This window comes from Fulvia fulva, chromosome 2 (genome assembly GCF_020509005.1).
Source record: "Fulvia fulva chromosome 2, complete sequence".
Lineage (NCBI taxonomy): Eukaryota > Fungi > Ascomycota > Dothideomycetes > Mycosphaerellales > Mycosphaerellaceae > Fulvia > Fulvia fulva.
The window spans coordinates 6514735-6535974 of NC_063013.1; the positions used below are offsets into that span (position 1 = coordinate 6514735).

At 54.1% G+C, this 21240-nt stretch overlaps 12 protein-coding genes across 12 annotated transcripts; 8 read left to right on the forward strand and 4 right to left on the reverse strand.

The window, feature by feature from the left end:
- Positions 1–1840: 1840 nt before the first annotated feature.
- On the forward strand, positions 1841–2903 carry CLAFUR5_03715 (uncharacterized protein; the record flags this gene model as incomplete). The annotated part of the gene is made up of 2 exons (XM_047902863.1): positions 1841–2287; positions 2820–2903. The coding sequence occupies 2 exons, from the start codon at positions 1841–1843 to the stop codon at positions 2901–2903; spliced, it is 531 nt and encodes a 176-aa protein (XP_047757523.1).
- A 589-nt stretch (positions 2904–3492) lies between these two features.
- Positions 3493–3960, forward strand: CLAFUR5_03716 (uncharacterized protein; the record flags this gene model as incomplete). Its single annotated transcript, XM_047902864.1, has 1 exon — positions 3493–3960. The coding sequence occupies one exon, from the start codon at positions 3493–3495 to the stop codon at positions 3958–3960; it is 468 nt and encodes a 155-aa protein (XP_047758742.1).
- A 144-nt stretch (positions 3961–4104) lies between these two features.
- Positions 4105–6516, reverse strand: CLAFUR5_03717 (uncharacterized protein; the record flags this gene model as incomplete). The annotated part of the gene is made up of 1 exon (XM_047902865.1): positions 4105–6516. The coding sequence occupies one exon, from the start codon at positions 6514–6516 to the stop codon at positions 4105–4107; it is 2412 nt and encodes an 803-aa protein (XP_047757521.1).
- A 370-nt stretch (positions 6517–6886) lies between these two features.
- CLAFUR5_03718 (Ribosome assembly protein RRB1) lies at positions 6887–8371 on the forward strand (the record flags this gene model as incomplete). The annotated part of the gene is made up of 1 exon (XM_047902866.1): positions 6887–8371. One exon carries the CDS (start codon positions 6887–6889, stop codon positions 8369–8371), a length of 1485 nt encoding a protein of 494 aa, XP_047758752.1.
- A 425-nt stretch (positions 8372–8796) lies between these two features.
- On the reverse strand, positions 8797–9185 carry CLAFUR5_03719 (uncharacterized protein; the record flags this gene model as incomplete). Its single annotated transcript, XM_047902867.1, has 2 exons — positions 8797–8974; positions 9028–9185. 2 exons carry the CDS (start codon positions 9183–9185, stop codon positions 8797–8799), a joined length of 336 nt encoding a protein of 111 aa, XP_047758751.1.
- Positions 9186–10486: 1301 nt separating this feature from the next.
- On the reverse strand, positions 10487–14228 carry CLAFUR5_03720 (uncharacterized protein; the record flags this gene model as incomplete). The annotated part of the gene is made up of 4 exons (XM_047902868.1): positions 10487–10762; positions 10812–13852; positions 13912–14099; positions 14155–14228. The coding sequence occupies 4 exons, from the start codon at positions 14226–14228 to the stop codon at positions 10487–10489; spliced, it is 3579 nt and encodes a 1192-aa protein (XP_047757894.1).
- An 899-nt stretch (positions 14229–15127) lies between these two features.
- CLAFUR5_03721 (putative allantoinase 1) lies at positions 15128–16092 on the forward strand (the record flags this gene model as incomplete). Its single annotated transcript, XM_047902869.1, has 2 exons — positions 15128–15994; positions 16048–16092. 2 exons carry the CDS (start codon positions 15128–15130, stop codon positions 16090–16092), a joined length of 912 nt encoding a protein of 303 aa, XP_047757895.1.
- A 171-nt stretch (positions 16093–16263) lies between these two features.
- On the forward strand, positions 16264–16443 carry CLAFUR5_03722 (uncharacterized protein; the record flags this gene model as incomplete). Its single annotated transcript, XM_047902870.1, has 1 exon — positions 16264–16443. The coding sequence occupies one exon, from the start codon at positions 16264–16266 to the stop codon at positions 16441–16443; it is 180 nt and encodes a 59-aa protein (XP_047757892.1).
- An 83-nt stretch (positions 16444–16526) lies between these two features.
- Positions 16527–17000, forward strand: CLAFUR5_03723 (uncharacterized protein; the record flags this gene model as incomplete). Its single annotated transcript, XM_047902871.1, has 1 exon — positions 16527–17000. One exon carries the CDS (start codon positions 16527–16529, stop codon positions 16998–17000), a length of 474 nt encoding a protein of 157 aa, XP_047757893.1.
- Positions 17001–17512: 512 nt separating this feature from the next.
- CLAFUR5_03724 (N-acetylglucosaminyl-phosphatidylinositol de-N-acetylase) lies at positions 17513–18491 on the forward strand (the record flags this gene model as incomplete). The annotated part of the gene is made up of 2 exons (XM_047902872.1): positions 17513–17586; positions 17723–18491. The coding sequence occupies 2 exons, from the start codon at positions 17513–17515 to the stop codon at positions 18489–18491; spliced, it is 843 nt and encodes a 280-aa protein (XP_047757898.1).
- Positions 18492–18757: 266 nt separating this feature from the next.
- Positions 18758–19906, reverse strand: CLAFUR5_03725 (Chitin synthase export chaperone; the record flags this gene model as incomplete). Its single annotated transcript, XM_047902873.1, has 3 exons — positions 18758–18946; positions 18999–19570; positions 19669–19906. 3 exons carry the CDS (start codon positions 19904–19906, stop codon positions 18758–18760), a joined length of 999 nt encoding a protein of 332 aa, XP_047757899.1.
- A 347-nt stretch (positions 19907–20253) lies between these two features.
- Positions 20254–20979, forward strand: CLAFUR5_03726 (uncharacterized protein; the record flags this gene model as incomplete). The annotated part of the gene is made up of 1 exon (XM_047902874.1): positions 20254–20979. The coding sequence occupies one exon, from the start codon at positions 20254–20256 to the stop codon at positions 20977–20979; it is 726 nt and encodes a 241-aa protein (XP_047757896.1).
- Between the last annotated feature and the right edge of the window lie 261 nt (positions 20980–21240).

Consider the following 21240-nt stretch of genomic DNA (forward strand, 5'->3'; position numbering starts at 1 on the left):
GTGCATGTGGATGACTATCGAAGCATTTCTATATTGCAAGCCGCCAGGCATGACTGTTGTTGGCAGACACTAGGAGGACTACGATTGTTGGAGGCCACGATGTTAGGAGATACCCATGAGCGATCGCGAGCGCTCAGCATGGCACATTCGTTGCGGAGATCTGTTATTTGCAATCGTACACACTTGTTCGTAGCACTATACACATTCAATCATGTTGTTGTTGTAGCCACCCTTGTGCAGCCTTCGCGACACTCAGGTGGCGATCTCGCCACATCGCGTGGGAGGACGGTTCGCAATGGGTGGGGTACAGACACGATTGATGCAGTCTGAGATCATGTTCTACTCAGCCGCAGGCTTACGAGACACCAAGGCTCGGTGACAAAGTGTGTTGCTGAGTGTCGACTTCCCTTTCAGCAAACTGGCGAATAGATGCATGTGCGTGGATTGACCGCATCGCGACGCGCCATACCCTCGACGAGAGCGCTCCGGACGTCGCTATCGAGTCACTCGCCGTTGAGTCGAAGCCGGGTATCATACTTCAATTCGGCATCGAAGCACTCGGCGGCAGTCAACTTTGTCACTTGCCCTTGCACGCTGCCTCTTTTCTCAGGCGCGCCTTCTTGGAGGACCTGGATCACTCGATTGGGCAACACGGGCCTACTAGTGAAGCTCGTAGCTTCGCACCGGGCGGCAGCGAGGCGTCTGTAAAGTACAGCGTCTTCGTTGTTGGAACCGCATTCACTAGAGGCGGGGCCCGAACATCTCAGCGAGTGCGAGGATAGTTGCAAGACAGTCGGTGTTCACGAAGCGGGAGCTAAGAGCACTTGTGACTTCAACGCACGAAGACGCGGTTAGAGCCGATCCATGGCGACCACACAGATTGACGCCGCGCCCAAGCTCATAGACAACGATGCACTATACAACTCGTTGCCGCTCGAACAGGGACAGACCCGTGTCTTGCGTCTGATACCAGGACCAAGAAGCTCCAGATTGGAAGGTCAGCTGATGGTAGTGGGCATCTCTGACCACGGCAAGACCACAGTACAACTTACAGGAGAAGTGATCCGCTTCACTGCACTCTCGTACACTTGGGGCACTGGTCGATACTGCGACAATGTAGCACTGAACGGCCATAGGGTCGATGTCAAGGAGAACCTTGCGGACTTCTTATATGAATGTCGAACGACCGTTGCGAGCGGTGACTGTGCTTACATCTGGATCGATGCTTTGTGTATCAATCAGAATGATAGCGACGAAAAGTCGCGCCAGGTTGCTGCCATGAGAACATTCTACAGCACAGCTGACCAAGTCATAGTTTGGCTTGGCAAAGCAGGCAGGTATACGCCGAAAGCAGTCGAATACTTCCGCGAGAACGAAGCAAAAGCCATCAAAGGATCGTCGCCTCTGTCACGGGGAGACGTAGACGCGCTTCACCATGACGGCACACTCTATGGACTTGTGGATGTCTATTCACGGCAATGGTCAACCAGAATCTGGATCAAGCAGGAGGTATGGGCAGCTCGATATGTGGCAGTCTGGTGCGGAGCACACAGATGGCATCCACATGGCTGGGCTAGCTTCGGTGCCGCATTGTTCTTGGTAGGCGAGGACGATCTCCTGTCAACGAGGCTGAAGCAGCTCGGACTGGACGCAGGCGCTACCTCCGCACTGCTCGGGCTAGAGTGGGGGCCGCCGGTGGATCGCCCCCCCAGGTACTACCGGTGACAGCCATCGCGTCACTGGTAGCGAGGCTCCGAAGCGGGACATACTGGACCTAGTGAAAGGGTCAGCCTGGAGTCACTGTAGCGATGAACGAGACAGAGTCTATGCGCTACTTGGCATGTCCACGCTACGGCCGTCAGACCTCAGGATCGACTATAGTAAGAGCACAGAAGAAGTGTACACGGATCTAGCTATCTACATCGCCACCAGTCGTCGCTTCATTGGTGCACTTCTCGGACTGAATGCTGGCTTTGGGACCCGACCACTCTTGAATCTCCCTAGCTGGGTGCCCGACTGGAAGACTCTTACAGATGGACCTGCCAAGCACCAAATCTTGGAGCAGGCCACTCTGGTAGATGATGGCAGCAAGACAAAAGTCACCTTCCAGTCGAAGAGATTGCTCCTGCGCGGATATATGGTCCGGAGTACGCTGAGTGCCGAATGGTTTACAATAATTCCGACCACTGTTAACCTCCAGCAAGCCGACGACTACCGTATTATCGCATGCTTTGGTTGTGGTCTTCCGCTTATCTTGCGCGGCTCTTGGTCGCTCACGGGATCGACAGTGAATTATTCAGATGCTAAAGTTGTAGGTCTAATAACTAATTGGTCATGCTTAGGCCTCGCCCCTGATGCCACATCATTAAGCGTAGCGACCGAGCGCTAGCCACACCGGAGTACGAGCTTGCGAGTACGTAGGTGAGGCGTCAGCGAGGGAGTGAAGCTCTATACCAGCCCTCAACTAGCCTTGGCGCCCGCTCTGATTGGTCAACTTTCAAGTTTTAGGGTCATGTGACCTACCGCACTGTGCCTGTTGGCGAAGTCGCAAACATATACTCGTCGCTAACGCCTATGTCGTCGTATAATAAGCACTGTACGTCGGGTAGCGGTAGCGTGGATCGGGTAGCGGTAGCGTGGATCGCACGCTACTTTGCGGTCTAGAAGGGTTGGTAGAGAGCTCCACTCCGCTACGCTTACCTTTGGAGGTTCACAACCGCCAACAGCACATTTTTCTTCGAAAGGTTTAAAGGACAGCGAATACTTACCTTCTATTGCGACGCACTCGCGGAAGGTTCAAAATTAGACTTTCCTGGCAGGTGAAACAGCCTCCCAATGACAACCTCCCTAATTCAGTGCTACCTCCCGAAAGCGGTACGACGAGCTTCACAAACATCGACTGAGGACAATTTAGTCATCCATAATATGAGGACAATCCTTGATAAAAAGCCGCAACATGCCGCAGAATTTCTCAGCTGTCCCATCAACATCAAGACCAAAAAGTGACAACCCATAAAGACCAACCTCAACCATCGACCATCAACCATCAACCATCGACCGTCAACCATCAACCATCGACCACAGTCGTCAACACCCAACCCAAAAGACAAAAATGTGCTGTTGGCGGTTGTGAACCTCCAAAGGTAAGCGTAGCGGAGTGGAGCTCTCTACCAACCCTTCTAGACCGCAAAGTAGCGTGCGATCCACGCTACCGCTACCCGATCCACGCTACCGCTACCCGACGTACAGTGCTTATTATACGACGACATAGGCGTTAGCGACGAGTATATGTTTGCGACTTCGCCAACAGGCACAGTGCGGTAGGTCACATGACCCTAAAACTTGAAAGTTGACCAATCAGAGCGGGCGCCAAGGCTAGTTGAGGGCTGGTATAGAGCTTCACTCCCTCGCTGACGCCTCACCTACGTACTCGCAAGCTCGTACTCCGGTGTGGCTAGCGCTCGGTCGCTACGCTTAATTACATCCAACAGCATGTCTTCCACCACCACCACCACCATAACCCCCCTCTCCTCCACCTCTTCAAACCCACCATGCTGCACAACCCCCTGCACTCTCCTCTGCACCCTCCTCTCCCAAATCCACGAACTGGAATTCGAAACCGCCACCGAAGCCTGCGACATGCTCGACGACTTCACCAGCGACCAACTAAAGCACCTCTACACCCTCCGCGACGACGCTCTCGCACAGCTCAGCACCCAGGACCTGCATATCAGCGCTCCCCTCGTCAAGGACGCTTATTCGAATTTCGTCGAGCGGGCTTGTGCAACACCGTGGAAGGCGCAGAGGCGGGCGAGTGAGGAGAGTGTCTGTTCGACGGAGGGTGGACGGGAGAGGAGGGATTCGGGGGTTGGTTTGCCAGCCACGCCAGCTAAGGGGAGGAGGGATTCGGGGGTTGCGGTTGCGTTCGGAGCTAGCCGAGGCTTTTTGAGACTACTTTAGTAGGGGATGAAGATGGAGCTTGATGATTCTGGAGGGATGTGAGCAGTGAAGGATGCTTCTTGTAGCTGTTATGCATGTTGACGGCAAGGTACGACAATAGTATGCCGGTGTTAGAATGTATCGAGGTATAGATATACCAGTACCTTACTCATGAGTATCCACCTGCACTGCACCGTTTGAACCCGAACCCTCCTGGTGCAGCCCACTAGCAGAATCGGAAGTCGTAGTGGGCTCAGCAATAGCTTCAGTCTTCTCCTCTCCTTCCGACTTCTCTTTCTCCTCTGCTTCTTTGCGCTGTCGCTCTTCCTCCTCGCGTCGCCTGGCTGCAACTTCCTCTTCGGCCAGTCGTCTTGCCTCCTGCTCACGAGCTCGGACGTAAGCCTCGCCTACACCTGGCCAAAGACTTGCGACTAGAAGAGCCAAAGCACGCTCGGCAGGTCGCACTTGCTCACGAACCCACTGCCAACGCTGATCGCGATTTGCATTGCGCTGACGCTGTTCCTCGTCCAGCAGACGCTGAGCTACTTGTGCTGGAGTCGGCATCTGCGCTGGTCTGGCGGCTTGACCTGGTGCAGCTGGATCTTGATTCTGTTGCTGGACAGGCTGTGGTTGTCCATCTGCTCCAGGTTGCTGAGCTGCAGGTGCACGTTGCTGACCTTCTTGAACAATGCCTTCCCACCATCTCCGCAACGCGCCACCATCACCGAGAAATCCCAGGCGAATCATCCAGAAGCCTCCAGCGATCGCAAGCAGTGCAAGAGGTCGTTGCCAGCCCATGTTTGTGCCTAGGAGGAAGTAACTAAAGATCAAGATTCGTAATAGTAGCCACACATGGCCCATGATCGGCTCCATCAGTCCAAGGAGGTTGGCTCGCGCCGCTGCCGCTGCCGCTTGGCCCTGAGCTGGCGCCTGTGCAGCTGCATTCGCTTGACCTGGCTGATTGCCCTGATCTTGTGCGGCTCCGGCTGGTACAACAGTGGTTGTAGGTGTTGGTTGAAGGCCACTCATGCCGAAGGACTGATGATGTGGCAGCTGTCCAGTGAACGTGCCGTGCTGTGGTGAATAGACGAGAGCGTGGGGCCCACTCGGAGACGAAAGCAAGTAGCAAGTTACATTTGCGTCCGTACTGATCTGACCTTGGTTCAAAGCTTGTTGTGCGTCCCTCACTTGACGTGCACGCTGTCGCCAGCTCGGAACTTGGCCGAGATGAGGTCCAGTCTGTGTGCGTGGTATCGCGAGACCTCCTGGTAGTCCGCCAATCGATGGTCCCATTCTCACGGGACCACGACCACGGTCTGGACCTGAACCATGCAGACTCAAAGGATCGATGTAGTTATTGACAGCCTGCGTGCGCTCTTCGAGGCGGTCGATTTGCTCGCGATGCTCTTCTGTGACCATGTCTCTGAGCTCGGTCAACACACGACGCATCTCGGCGATATTGTCTCGAGCTTGATCCAGCGCAGATGGCCGTTGAGGTTGGCCTTGTTGATGCTGTGGCATACCTGGCAGTGGTGGCAGTCCCAGCGCCGGGAGATTTGTAGGCATCATGTTCGCGCCTAAGGGCATGTGCTGCGCTGCCATTTGGATGTTTGGAAACTGGAGAGTCTGCTGATGAATGGTGATGCGTTGACCATTAGGACCGACACCCTCCACGTGAAAGCCTTGTTCGCTCAAAGGTCGAGGTGGAGCAGGTGGCACGTTAAGACCAGGATGGTGTTGTGCATGCTGTCCTTCGCCCGATTGTGGATGGGTATGGCTGCCACCATCTGCTTGTTGTGCGGTATCTTGCTGTCCATCACCTTGATGATGCTCTCCTACACCCACGTTCTGACCTTCATGAGGCACCGCAGGCGCACCAGGCGGCGCGACCTGACCTTGCATTCCCACAGGACCCTGTACACCGAAGTTCATTGGCTGGAATCCAAATGGGACGAGTCCGGTATGCAATGCACGCTGTTGGGCGTTCTGTATCATTTGGATCTGCATACGCTGCTGCTGGGCCAACACTGCAGCCTGATGTTGCTGCAGGTGCTGCGGAGGAGTGGGGTGTGCATGTCCGGGCGGCAAGAACCCCGGTGGGGCGTGTCCGGGCGGTTGTTGCAGCTGTATGGGGGAGATCGCATTCGGATTGTGAAGCTGTTGAGGAGGAAGGTGTGGTGCACCAGGCGGAGTGGGCACGGTAGCCGGACTTCCAGATCGGGTTGGGGTTGTATTCAGTCCAGTCCGGTGAGGAAGAGGTGCAGTCGCGTCCCCATTGCCCTTGACGAGTAGGTGCACCACATACTCGTTCTGAGTAGGGTCTCGGCGTATGTTCAGCGCATCTGCCACTGTCTGATCGTTGTCGATCAATGCGCGTCCACTGTACAGCAGTCGCTGTCGCTCGGGCGTTGGGCTCGAGGGTATCGCTTCCTGCAATCGCGCCCGGATCTGACCGATCTTCAAGCTCACTGCGATGTCGTTTCCCAGGGTGAACTCGTCGGCAATGCCTGGTATGTGTCCTGGCGGCACCTTGACCCTCAGAGTGATGGTGGTCGGGGGCTCGACGGGAGGGGCCATGTTGGCGGTGGTGGAAGTCCTAAGAGATACAGGTTGGGTGTCGCATCGCAGGACGGTGTTCTTCCTACTCGAGTCCAATCAGCAGCAGTACAGTAGTAGGATGGTCTTCACATGGAAACAATTGATCGAAACGTATCCTCACAAACAGAGCGAGCTGTCATCACCGCAGCAGTAGCGTGCTCGGAGATCGGCTCGGCTCAGGCCTGCCGAGAACACGCTACGACGCGAAAAGTTTATCGATACAAAATCTCGACGGGAGCCACTCTGTTCATCATCACACATCAACCGCACACGCTTCGGCTATTTCGTTCTGTAAAAGAACGTCTTGGGCAATACACTCGCTGCATCCCAAGTCCAGATTACTCTGAAAATGGCAAAGCGCGCTGCTGAAGATGACGAGCCGCAAGGCGTGTCGCTGAAAGCTGGCGATCGTCCAGTGGCGGACAATGGTGTCGCAGATGGCGAGGAATTCGAGGATGAGTTTGAGGATGAATACGAGAGCGAAGACGAGATCCTCGAAGCTGGCGTCGATGGCCGACCTGACGAAGAGCGCGAGGCTGAGGAGAAGGCAGCCGGCGCCATGGACGTGGACCAGGAGACCTTCATTCCAGGACGGCACAAGCTCGAAGCTGGACAAACACTAGCACCTGATCTTTCGACCTACGAGATGCTTCATACTCTGGAACCAACTTGGCCATGTCTGTCTTTCGATATTGTCAACGACAACCTTGGCGACAATCGCAAGTCGTACCCAGCTACTGTGTATGCTGTTGCTGGAACTCAGGCAGAGCAAGGTCGCGCCAAGGAGAACCAGATCATGGTCATGAAGCTCTCAGGCCTCTCAAGGAACGACAAAGCCGCCAACATCGATTCTGACGATGAAGATGACGACGATGAAGAATTCACAGACCCGATCCTCGAGACTAAGAGCATCCCTCTGACATCGACCACGAACCGCATTAGATCACACCAGTCGCCGCAAGCTAACTCCTCTAGCCCACCTACAACAGTCACTGCCGCGATGCAAGAGTCTGGCGAAGTGCTCATCCACGATGTAACTCCTCATCTGCGAGCCTTTGACGAACCAGGCTTCCAGCTTCCAGCCACAGCAAACAAACCACTATGCACCATCCGCGCACACAAGAAGAACGAAGGCTATGCGCTTGACTGGTCTCCTCTAGTTCCTGCTGGTAAGCTTCTTACCGGCGATAGTGCCGGCCAGATCTTCGCCACTACGCGTACAGAAGGCGGCGGCTTCGTCACAGACACGAACGCATATACTGGCCATACTGGTAGTGTGGAAGAGCTGCAATGGTCTCCTAGTGAACGCAACGTCTTCGCTTCTGCCAGCAGTGATGGCACTGTTAAGATCTGGGACGCACGAAGCAAGTCTCGCAAGCACGCCATTTCCGTCAAGGTCTCTGATTCTGATGCGAACGTTCTGTCCTGGTCGCATCAGACTCCACACCTCCTTGCATCAGGACACGATGATGGTACGTGGTCGGTCTGGGATCTCAGGCAGTGGAAGACGCCCGACGAGGCCAAGGCTTCAAAGCCAGTCGCTCATTTCAACTTTCATCTTGGCCAGATCACAAGCTTAGAATGGCACCCGACCGACGACAGTATCGTCTCTGTCTGCTCAGGAGATAACACTCTCACACTGTGGGATCTTGCAGTTGAACTTGACGACGAGGAGTCAAGGTACACCGCAGACGTCAAGGACGTTCCACCGCAGCTGCTGTTCGTGCACTACATGGAGCAGGTCAAAGAGTCTCACTGGCATCCACAAATCCCCGGCACCGTCATGGCGACTGGTGGAAGCGGATTCGGCGTGTTCAAGACCATCAGTGTGTAACAACGTGCACGCAATAATACCTAGGATCGTCACGTTTGGACTTGTGTCATAGATGTCGGACAAACTTCTGCACAACCGAACCATAGCCGGCCAGAACAGTCAGACTACCAAACAGGCAGTCACGCTTGGCATCCACTAGCCTTGGGCATGGTCTCACACGCTTGTTCAGCAGCTTACAGAGCGAAACGACCGCGAAACTCAATGCGAGCGAAGACGCGAAGAATCTATTCGTCCTTCTGACGGCCTGATCGACTCTAGCACCCCAGTCGTACTTCGACTTGCTCCAGCTGTCAACCCCAAGAATGACAATCATACACCAAAGAACCAAATCTATCATCAACCATCCCAACACCAGTGCCGTAGGCCCACTGAAACGCCCATAATGTTCAAACAGCTGAATGTTCAAACCACTGCTGGAAACCCTCTCACGCCCTCCCCTTCCCTCTCTCCATATCCCTCGTCTCCACCCCATTCGCCCTCATCATCAACGTCTGACTACTCGACTGTGTCGTCGCCTCCGAACTCGACATATCCTTCAACGCCACGCCCGGCGCCCCCGTAGTATCTTCGTCTCTGCCACCTAGGAATGTCACAACAGCTGCACTACATAACGTGAGTACTTCATTTCCCTGGTGTTCTGGGAAGACGGATCTTACAGAATAAACCATATTGCAACCAACATGGCCAACACGCCATATGCCAACGTCCTCTCATTCTGAATCCGATCCATATCCATGCCTGCTGGAAAAGCGTTGACGTCTGTCTTCACGTCGCGGACGAAGTGGTGGAGGAGTGAGCCCATGGCTGAAGACATGTTGATAAGTTGGCGTGGACTCGTGGTCGGTGGTACAATGTGGATCTGTCCAAGGTGTCGTCCAAGAAAGTGTGTGTAGCGACTGTGAATGTGTTGTCCAATCCAGAAGTGAATTCCAAAAAGCGTGAATGTAGTAGCGTGAGTGGAGTGGAGTGGAGAGGTCGCAAACAAGTTCGGTCAGTCGTCAATCAGTGTGGTAAGTAACAACAAACACCAATCGATATGCCGAAACACCACGAAACTGCACACACAGACACCCTCCAAGACCCGACCGGTGCAGCAGCACTCTTATCACTCCCCCAAAAACGACACCCACCATCCCAGTTCCAGTCCCAGTCCCAATCCCCCGTCTCGATCATGAGGCTGTGCACGCGGCACGTCAGGTCCTAAGGTCCGGGGGCTACCCACCCTACCAACACCAAGCACCAAGACAAAGGCTACATCAACTTTCCAAGACACACTTTCCCCAGACACGCTGACGTACCACTCGTTACACCCTCGTCCATACTGCCTGTCAGCCGCACATGTGCACCGAATTCTGACACAAAGAACACACACTTGAACCCCGATGCCGGGATCGCGGCATTCCGCTATGTGATTCACGCCCAACGAACGACGAACGCATGTGCCAGCTCTCGGGCGGAAGTCGATAAAACAACCATGGATCTTGGAATTACCTTGGCATCCGCGCCTTGGATCCAAGGATTGTCTCGCGTTCCGCCGCCAGGCCATCTTACTCCTTATCGCGAGCAGGAGATAAGGACACACACGTGCTAGCGGATCGCGATGATGTGATGTGTTTTTGCTTGTGCGCGTTTCTTGGTATGATTGGGGTATGAGAAGCTGCCAAGTAGTAGTCTCTTCTTGTTTGGCGTGGTTTCTGTCAACATATACACACTATGAGATCGATCGGTATCGGTAGCTAAAGCACATGCAACAACTGTCAGGCTTAGCCTCTAGTGACGGGGTCCTCCGGCATCCCTCTTTCGCTCCTCCAAGGTTCAGCCCTTCGCTCCACTATTGGGCTGCAATACGCAATATGGACTGAGGTGGACGACCGCTATCGCAAAACGCTCATCAGTACGCACAAAAAGGAGGTAGTCAAGATTTCTAGAAGTACAGGTGGGTTATCCAGGTCGCTGTTGTGACTGTGTACAAGGAGAAACATCCAAGAGAGAGCGTTGCGTCAGAGCCTTGCTGGGGTATATGGCAAATCGTTAGAGTAGTCATGGCGCGATAATGAAATCCAAAAAGCGGGTACTCCTGCAGGCTGCTGTGTTTCTCCAGGAGGGACTGGGTGCTTATGCCCAGGCCTTCCAGTATGTCTTCAAGATGTGTAAGACTTGGCGCTGCGTCATGGCATCTTCGCAGGCCGTCTGTAGTGTGGTGCCGTCGTGAAACTCGAGCATGATGGAGTAGGACAGCTCCTGCATGTCGAGGTCCGGTACGTAGGGGAGCTTAAAGTCGTTCAGGGCGAACTTCTTCAGCGCAACGCCTTTGTGAATTTCCATGGCTTGGGCGATGGCGAATTGCAGATATCCAGAGTCGTCGATCGTCACGATCCGACGCTTCCATAACTGGCGATGTATGAGTATGTACCCCACTGTACTCCGATAGCTGACTTACCAAGGAATCAGGAAACTGCACGTTGAGATCGCCAACTACGACTGCGGGAGGTGTGTCGGATTTCTCGTGGACCGAGCTCACCCGACTGTTTGTTCCTGTGGTACCGGGAGTGGGTGCGGCCGCACCGATCGTCTCATACTCAAAAAGGCTCGCCGCGCTGCTCTGCTGTTGAGCTCCACTCTTGCGCTTGTTAGAGCCTCCGAACGGTAATATGCTCATGCGCTTCATGAAACGACTTGCTTTGCTACCCTCCTTAGGAGCAGCATTCTCATCGTTCGATCGAATAGAAGGCGTTGAGCCGCCTGTCCGGGTACCTGGTGGTGGAGGAAACTCATCCAGTCCTGGTGTGGAGACGGGTATGGAGGAGTTCTGATGCTTGTGCCGGCCGAATCGACTGTTTCCTGCCGAATGCATCGTTCGCGCTTCGGTCGAGCTGCGCGACAAGACCGGCGATAATGCTGGCGTGGATGTCTCCGACTGAGTTTTGGCAGTACGAATCGATGCTGGACGGTTTCCAGGTCTTCCAGCATCCCGCTCATTGTTGACCACGTACTCTGACTGCTGCAGTGCTTCGCGACTATCCTCGGCCACGCTCTCGCTGATCACATTCGGTCGAACAATACGCGCAGTCACCGAGACGGAGTTTCTGTTGGTCGCAGGATCACGTTGAACACTCCAGACTGGCGCGTTCTCTGGAGCACCACTTCTCGCTGGAGAATGGGCAGCACGATTGCTGCTGTGCCGGCGGTAAGATGTAGGTCCTGATCTCGTGGGTCGCGGTGCGAATCCATTTGGCGAGACTTCCGGAGTCAACGGCCGTGATTGTAGAGACAGAGCCTGGATCCTCTTGGAGATTTCCGACGATACATTTCGTGACAAACCTGACGTGGAGTCCCTCTTCTCGCCAGGTGGAGTCAGGGTCCTTGGGACGACCATACGAGACAAGTCCGGCGCCAATCGTTCATCTGAGCCCTTGTCTGTAGGGGACGATCCCATCCTGGTGATATTCACTGACCTGACAGACGCTAACGTGTCGGCGCTAGGACGACGCCCGGGGAGTGTTGGTGTCAGGGGAGATCTTGCAACGGTGACGGGCGTTGCTTCTACAATGATGGCGCTATGCAGCTCATCCAGCAAGTCGTCGTCGTCAGATGTGAAGTCGTCAGGATTTCCAGAGTTCAAGTCTGTCTGCAAAGGCTCGACATAACCACGGCGACGCTTGGCCAGATCACTGTTCTGCCGCCTAGGGGACGATGGCGATTCTTCCGGAACCTCAGTGCCAGAGTCTTCCACCGTGGAACCCTCACCGTCGGCTTCTACGGCGGGCTGAAGGATGGGTTCATCCGAGGTCATTGGCCTCGATCCGTCCGCCATGATGATGGTTGGAACAGGAAGCTCTTCTGTAGACGCAGGTTCTTGCACAAAAAACTCCGATCGCTCAGTGGGCGTTTTGCTTTCAATGGATGCAGCATCGTCGGGCTGCAATTGCGAGTTCGTTTCCTCTGACGCGTTATCGATCTCCTTGGGTGATTCCTGAATAATAGGCGGGGGAACCGGGGTGCCTGTCGACTGACTCGTAGGTATGGTTCCTGGTTCTGGTGTACTCGGCTTGGATGCACTTGGCGTGGATTGCAAATCACGATCGCCACTGGCCTTATCCTGCTTCCTATAATGCATCTCGATGCCCGAGTCTGCTTTACTCGATTGTGGTTGCTCCTCCTCGTCAGTCGCTGCTTCCTGTTCAGAAGCTGCCTCAGGGGTCCTTATGATCTTGATTGTTCTCGTTGGGATACTATCTGACACATCCGGGACCTTCGGAATCGCGGGTGCATCGTCATCAAATGTCGGTCTCGAAGGTGGTTCCTGGGATTTACGAAGCTGCCTTCGTCTCAACTCCACGGCTTTCATCAGCCTGATCTTGTCGGGCGTCATGCCGTGCGATTTGTGAGAAGGCGCAGATCTGACACTCCCTCGCGTAGTAGGCCGTGCGGAGTAATCTGGAGTCTCAGGAACCGGAGGTGGCGGTGGTGTAATGTATGCTGTAGGCGCAGGTGGCGTTGGCCGCGCAGGTACAGCAAGCCCGTTTCCAGAAGACTTCGGCCTGAGCGTCTCCTGCTTTCTGTTCGCGGGCCGAAAGCTCGCTGGCAGTGCAGATGTTCTGGCTACTGCAGGACTCTGGATCTTCTCCGGGGAGTGGACAGGTCTAGGAGCCAGCTTCACCTTAGGTTTGAACAACTCGTCGAATTTACTGAAACCGTAGGGATCGTCGGCTAAGGAGTGTGTTGACACTGTTCGCTCGCTCATGCTTGCGCTCCTTCCTGTTCTTGAACTCTTTTGTGTGCTGGATGCACTTCCCTCGGCGGGAAGGGCTGGCAAATCGCGATCGCGCATTTCTGCTGCGGACGAGGGCTGTTTGGAGGATGGTTTGGGCGAGACGGGCACCTCTGTGGCGTCCGAGGCGTCGGTAGCGGTTCTTTGCGACGCTGAATCAGAAATGTCCTGCACTTCTTTCGAATGCTGCGCAGAGTCCTGCTTGACAGCTTCCGTATCGTCAGACTCCACAGGTAAAGAGACTTCCGGCAGAGGCGTTTCCAGCGGCGTGATCGAAGTGTGTCCTGCTTCTTCGTGGACAAGGTACTGCGACATGGACTGCTTGAGAGGTGACGCAGGTGAAGCAGCGCGTTGTTGTCCGAGTAGCTGCGGAGATTTGCCGACCCCGAGTGAAGATGTCCGTTTCCCAAACTTCTTCATGTGTTCTGCCCGGCGATCCATCTTAGGCCTTGGCGGGGCAGACAAGCTATTCGACGACGTCTCCGCCCGCGCCTGGCCATCTGCACCTTCCCCATTATCCTCCGCATCTTCGCTGATCTCGTCAAGTCGCTTCGTCGATGGCGAGGGTGAAGGCGATGCAGAAGCTGTGCGCAGCTGGAACGAGGCTGCAAGCGCGGTGTCGTTGAGACCCTCTCCATTCGTAATCTCGAGCAGCGTTTCGTAGGGCGAATATCGTTCGAGGATGTCTTGGAGGTGAACGGCGGTTCGCGCTGTGGTTGCGCAACGTCAGCCAACAGTCCTGCTATCCCGGCTTTACACTTTAACCCACCCTGCAGCAGTCGCGAAGTCCCGTCTGGTATGCATTTGATGAGTATCCTCCGCCGCCGGTATATGATCAGGCCATACAGCGGCGATGCCTCTGAATAGCCCAGGATCGCATTGCGCGCCTCCGACACTCCGCTCTTGCCTCGACCCAACAGCTCTATCGAGTCCCTCGAGGTGTACTTGAGCAGAAACCTGTGCTACGTCAGCAAGCCATATTGAATATGGCGGTCCTGTATATGAAACGCACCACCCGCCGGCCTCTGCGATCGCGGACTGATATGCATCCTGAACCTCTGGTGTGTCAAGGCCATTGAGTGACATGGCTCGCGCGTGTGCGGGTGGTCCTTCCGGTCAGTCTAGGCGCGCTCCGTTTCCAGTGACGGAAGAAAGGTGAGAGTGCTGTGGTGGACTGGTTCCATGAGCGGCGCCGGTGACATGACACCTGATTCACGCGACAGCTCTCGCAAGGGACGCCTTCCACTCTTCTACATGTATGAGACACAGACTTTGTTGACGGCAGGGAAAGATAGCACGCAGCAAACTGGCAGGAGACCAGGTTAGCCATCCTCCACTTGCGCCGTCCCGCACACTAGCTGCGAGTTCACGCAAAGTCAAGTCTGCACTACGACCCTTGCCAGTCTTTACTCCTCCTTTCCCGAATGCAGAGCCAATCGAAGCATCGCGTTGTGCTCTGCAGATGCCACGCCGTCGAGCATGGTGGCGTTATGCCTGTTCCAGCACCCGCACGAGCACCGTCACCAGATCTAGTAGAACTACTCATCCACATGCCAGGGTCGATACCTATATAATATCACACTGCCCGCCTGCATTGACTGTCATAGCGTTCGATTACTCTGCACGACTAGAGCCTCCAACGTTCATCATCTCACGCATTGACTTATTCTACAGCACCCGACTCCCGCGTTACGAGATTGGCGAATCCACCTGCCGCTGCGGACGACAACGTGCTGTTCATGCAGTACCTCAACGTGGAGGCGCATACACACGGCGGGATTGTTTCACATTGATTCGCAGAGTACTCCCAGTCGACTGCTGAACGCAGCGCATCATGTCAACGACCCGTGCGAGCCATGCAGGCGCAGTCCGCCGGCTGCAAGAGACGAAAGCGCCTTCGGACTTCGGTAGATATCTATGGCTCACGACTCTCGATCGTCAACATCATCTGCCGGCTCGGGCGAACTCCTAGGTAGAGGTAAGTAATGATGTCCTTGACATCAACCAGCGGCCGCAGTCTTGGAGATCATCATTGCCGAAGTCAAGCGATCAGCAGTTTTCTATGGCACCAACCCTCGGCACCACGAAACTCCGATGGCGTTACAACTTGCTCTACTCACCGTGGCATGTCCATGCCAGGTTGGATTCAAGGCTGCAGGAACGATGATGACTGGTTCAGGCTGCCGGCTGCCGACGAATGGTCAGCTCAGCTGCAGACTGCAGTCTTGAGCTCCACTCCGCTTCTGCCTCCACCTTGCACTCTTGCCATGTATAACTTCGCGCGGGGTATTCGTGATTCGCTGCAGCACACAAACACTACACCAAAGTTCAAGCACCGAGGCGTCGAACCAGGATACTTCGCAATGGCCACAACGAAGCTTCCGGCTATTGAAACTGTACCAGATCTTCCGACCGACGATAGAGCTGCGATACTCGACCTATTGTTTGAGCCCAGCAAACAACTTCACTCTTTATCGGTGCCACTGCTACACGAAAAGTCCTTTGAGTCGTATGGGGATCTCATTGCAGCAGTGGGCGTGCAGCTGACCGACCTATCGGAGTCCGCATCATCCTCCGACACAGAATGGCTGGAGAGTATACTAGGATCCCATCCCAGGCTTGGAGCAAAGAAGGTTGAGAGCACACAGTCGCAAGCAGAGCAATCGCAGTTACAGGGCAATGCCGAGGAGGCAGAACAGCTTCGAGCTTTGAACGAGGAATATGAAATGAAGTATCCTGGACTGCGATATGTCGTGTTCGTAAACGGCAGAAGCCGACCAGTCATTATGGAGGACATGCGCAATCGTATCGCAAATGGCGATTTGAAGTCGGAGCGGGCTGCTGCGATTCGAGTGAGTCAAGGAATGCCGTGCAGAAGCATATAATGTGGCTGACATAAGAGAAGGCAATGTGCGAAATCGCGGCCGATCGAGCCTCCAAGTTGGCCTGACTCGAAGCATAGTCTGTGCATACATAAAGTGTGTCTCTATACCGCAGCACATACCAGCCTTCGCATCTCGTCGCACGAACCAACACTTAGCGGCTATGAGTACCACCCAGCACGTCCATACTCGGTCGAGGACTTCGTACGACTATGTATATTCTCGGCGTCATCGCCAGCATGCTCATGACCGAGATCTATCAGAAAGCTTTTCATGCCAGCAGTGTCTTCGCGAGCATCTCCAGACCATTGAAGAGGCACTGCGAACGCGTTCTGGTGCAGAAGCAAGCACGCAAGGCTTCCTACGCCTTTGGTGCGATGTGTTGGGTACTGAAGACGACTTTCAACAATGGGTCGTAGCAAACGACGCGATAAGAGATTTGCAACTATTTGATCTCACATTTTCGCCGCTGTTGTAGGCACCATTACGGTAAGACTAAATCATGGTTGACAAAGACGATAAGAAACCGAGCGAGAAGCAGAAGTCCAGTACAACCAAATCTACATCGTCGTCCAGGTTTAATGCAGGATCAAGCGCTAACAAGGCTGTCACGTCGAGCCGGGGCAGCGAAGGCTTCCACGCAGGCTCACGGTTTGCACCGGATGCAGACCTGGTGACTGGCTTTTACGACATTAGTCTCGATGATGATCTGGTGGAGGAAGAAGAACAGGAGGGGGAGGAGGAGGATGAGGAGAATGATGACGACTGGGAGAAGATAGAGTCCGAAGGTCATTCGTCTCACGTTGGCCAAGCTGATCACAGACACAAGTATTCAGAAGACTTTGGGGAGGACAACAGCAACAGGAATGTCAGTCCAGACTGGGAGATGGTGGAGAAGCCGGAACACAGTTCTTACAATGGCCACGCTGATCATCCGAGGAAGTATCAGGACAAAGGGAAGAAGAGCGGAAAGTGAATGGTAGTGCGGTTTTTTGCTGTAGAGACTAAACAAAGAATGTGCTGCCGTCTCACGCACACGCACACTGTACGATTGACCGATGAGCTCCCGCCCTACCGCACTGCAAACTTGAGGTTGGGATAGCGCTGCTGGACTCGTCGTTCCTGCATTGCACTTGAAGGCATGAACCTAGCTCGTTAGCGTTCGACAGCAAAGAAGGCACCCCGCCAGCAAGAGCGGGACAGATCAGTGCTCTCAACTTGATCATCACTTTCTCCGTCAATAGCTCTTTCCCAGCCATTAAATGCCGATCAATGCATGTCATGACCGTTGTGAGGAAGTGTAGACACCGTTAAGGAAAGCACGACCCTGTTGTTCGGCTGCAAGGGTGAACCGTCGGGCCGTTTGGCCGAAAGAACACCCACCTTACACTAAGGGTTCATCAGTATGCAACAACGACAACAAGAAATGTCAATTTTACAGAGACCGTCAAGCAGAGCTATTGCCACGACTCGACGACACTGCCAACGATGAATTGGTTCACAGCCGCACAGGTTCCTGTGCTGATACTGGTGTTATGGCTTTTCACAGCGTATATGACTAGGTATGTATCTTCACAGTCGAAAGACACAACCACAAGCAACAAAGGAAAAGACTCCAACTCCCAGATACCGCCACACATCCTCCATCACAATCTCCTCCCACAACTCCTCCCAATATCCTAACTCATCACCTCCCAGATCCTTCCCAGACCTAACCGGCAAACGCATCTGCCTCCTCATAGCCCACCCGGACGACGAAGCAATGTTCTTCGCCCCTTCCCTCCGTGCCCTCACAGCCCCGGATCTCGGAAACCAAGTCGTAATCCTCTGCTTCTCCTCCGGCAACGCCGACGGCCTCGGCCACATCCGCAAAGAAGAGCTCGCCAAATCCGCGCTCCTGCTAGGTCTCCGCTCTTCTGAGCACGTTGTGGTTCTCGAGGATAAGAATTTCCCGGACTCGATGAGCGCGGAGTGGGATCCGAGGCTGGTGAGCCAGCAGTTGATGAAGTTTTTTGGGCCTAGGGAGGGGGTGAATGCGGGGAGGGATGCGGCGGTGGCGACGGGGATTGATGTGTTGGTGACGTTTGATGAGGGAGGGGTTAGTGGGCATCCTAATCACGTCTCCCTCTTCAATGGGGCGACGACGTTCCTGAAGCAGTTGATGCAAGGACGCGCGGGGTGGGAGTGTCCAGTGAAACTCTACACCTTGACGTCAACGAACATTGTACGGAAGTACAGCAGCGTGCTGGACTCGGTGGTGACGGTGCTGGGGTGCTTTTTGACGAAGAAGGAGGCGGGGAGTTATCCTACGCCGTTGGTGAGTGTGAGTACGCCTGGGGATGTGAGGAAGGCGCAGTTGGCGATGACGACGGCGCATAAGAGTCAGATGAGGTGGTTCAGGTGGGGGTGGATTGGGGTTAGTCGGTATATGGTTATCAATGACCTGCAGAAGCGGAAAGGGTTCTGATAGTGTAATTGTAATGCAGCATTGCGCGTCGTTATGCTACACTTCTTGAGCGTAGTGTTCCCATTGGAGAGAGACCTGATCGTTGCCTCGGCTCCATCATCTCAGTAGTAATGTCTGTCAAAGAACACAGGTTTGTATTCATCTACATTAAGAATATGCTACGAATAGCCGCGTGTCGTGGCCTGGTACTCACCCTTCGGCATGCTACGCGAGTTCTAGTTCAATTCATGTCCATTTCCGTCATAACGCCCAATAATGTCCCGTTCCTAATAACCATACCCTGAGCCTCGATGCCCTGGCTGTGCGAAATGTGCTGTGCTTCCGTGGTCGCTCTCCTGGTAGTATGTGCCTCTCTTGTCGATGTCTTCGCACATGTTGTGGTCCTTGACTTCCCAGTTGTTCTGTCTTTGGCCGACGGAGAATTCGAGGTCCTCCTTGGTGATGGAGTCCCAGTACTACATGTTTCGTTAGTGCTTGAGCCATGTCCACGAGATGTGTTTTGCTCACCTTGTACACCATCATCACCGCCAGCAGGTTCAGTAGTGTCGCGAAGAACGTTCCGTCAAGGTAGTGCTCTACGTTGTCGCAGATGGTCTTGCTGAATGCGTATAGTAGCACTTGCCCGATGATGAATGCCAGTACTCCAAAGCCGATGTGCCAAAGTGGCCATCTCTCCTGCAGTGTTCCGACAACCAGAATCACCTGCATGACAATGTACACGAACAGGAAGATCGCGCTGAAGATGTACACCACCACAAACAAGCCAATGGTGTTCTCTGGTCCCAAACCTCCCCAGCTTTGGAAGGTCAAAAGCGATACGACGAAGGAGATCGCGAACATGAAGACACTGCATCCTCGCAGCAACCAGACTGAAAGTTTTGTGCCATCCTCATATAGCTGGAATCCGACAAAGCCGTTGATCATCAAGGCAATGCAAGTCGAAGAGACCAGACCGCATTGCACCGCGACGAAGTAAGCGTACGCGCTGCTCGAGGGAGGTACCACGCCACAATCGATGACCAGCGAGCACATTGTGAGGAGTGTGTATGAGTAGAAGAATGAGGTGATCTCCTTCCGACCTGTTCATGCATTAGCACATTGTTGTCCCTGTCCCATTGTCGTCTCGTCTTCAATCCTTTCCCTGCTCTTCTTGTTCCATACGAGAAATCTGACATACCCACTGCAGTGAACTTGCTCCTAACATGTAATATCATAATCACCAGCATGATCAGTGCCAGAATATGCGCAAATCCCGTCGCTCCCTCGAAGATAATCGTGTTCGCCAGCTCTATCGATCGTGCGTAGCAGTCGGGATAAGTCGAATGGGTACCGCTGATCTGCGACACCGTCCCTACCAGAGGGCATAATGGTAGCGGTGTCTTTGCGCATATCTCCTCGAAGTCGCCGAAACCCATCGTGTCGGTTGGGAGCGCCTTTCAGGCGCGAGGTCGTGAAGAGGGTCGCGGTATTCGTCTGATGGTGAGGGTGGGCTTTTGTATGCGGAGTAGTGATATCGCTGGGATACGTTGGGTGGCAGGCTTGCTGGTGGAACTGCCAGTGCCGGTGGTACAAAAACAATGCTGGGCCGCTCGTTCGCAGGAGGCAGATCGTGGGGCGAAACACGAAGCGAGAGATCCCTGCGCCGCGCAACGCGCTAGGCTATAAATATCGCTGCTGAGGCTTGAGCTAATGTGGCTAGTTCGACGTTCTGCAGGCACGTTAGTGATGAATACTTTCATCAACAACATACAGCACCATCAAGATGGCTCGCGAAGTAGACGAAGAACGCACAACAGCACTGGCCCAGGAGCAGAACTCCAAGCCAAAGAACCGCAAAGAACGCCGCCTAGACGCAAAACAGAACGGCACCCCCATCTCAGCTCCAACCACACAACCAAAAATCAAACTCGCCCAGCCCGATCGTTCAGGACCCCAGACCAAAACCCTCCTCCAAATCTACGACGAAAAGAAAGAACTCCTCTCCAAAGGTCAACCCTTCGAGGAACAATCCCAATCCCACTCCATGACCTCCACTGGCAACATCCTCGACGTAGGCCTCGGCGACAATGAGCCCATAGGACCATTTGGCGATGCCGTCTTCTGGAGCATCTGTCTCACAATGTTCCATTTCACGCTGGATGTGCTGGTGTACAACCAGTACGCGCAGGAGATTTTGTGGGATGCGATTTTCAGGCGGAGTGGGACGGTGCTGCCGATTTTGTTCTTGGTCGTGTTCATGGGGAGGTCGGAGTTGGCGATGAAGTTGGGAATCGTGAGGCAGATTCTGTTCTTCGCGGTGGGAACTGGGGCGGGGTGTTATTTGATTCATGCGGGCAACACGGCGGATTATTTTGCGGTTATGAAGCAGGCGCCGCCACTTGGAGCTGTGTGGGTTTACGCTGTGATTGAGATGGATTTGCCGTTTGCGGTGGCGAGTGTGCTCTTTGACCTGGGGTTTTTGTTGTGGAATGGGTATTCGTTGTTTTGAATGCAGCTGCGGCAAAAGATTGACAATACACATGCGCGCATTTCCACTCTCCGGCTCGAACCCCTTCACCATTGCACGACAAAAAGGGGTTCCAGCGCTCCACGCGCTAGAACCCCTCTAAGGTCACAACTTGATTAATATCAAGTTCACCTATCATCAACAACCAAGCTCAAACCAAGGGCACAGACGACAAGCATTCAAATATTGATCTCGCAGTTATTACATTGCGGACGTCTTGGAAGACCAGGAATTAATATTTGA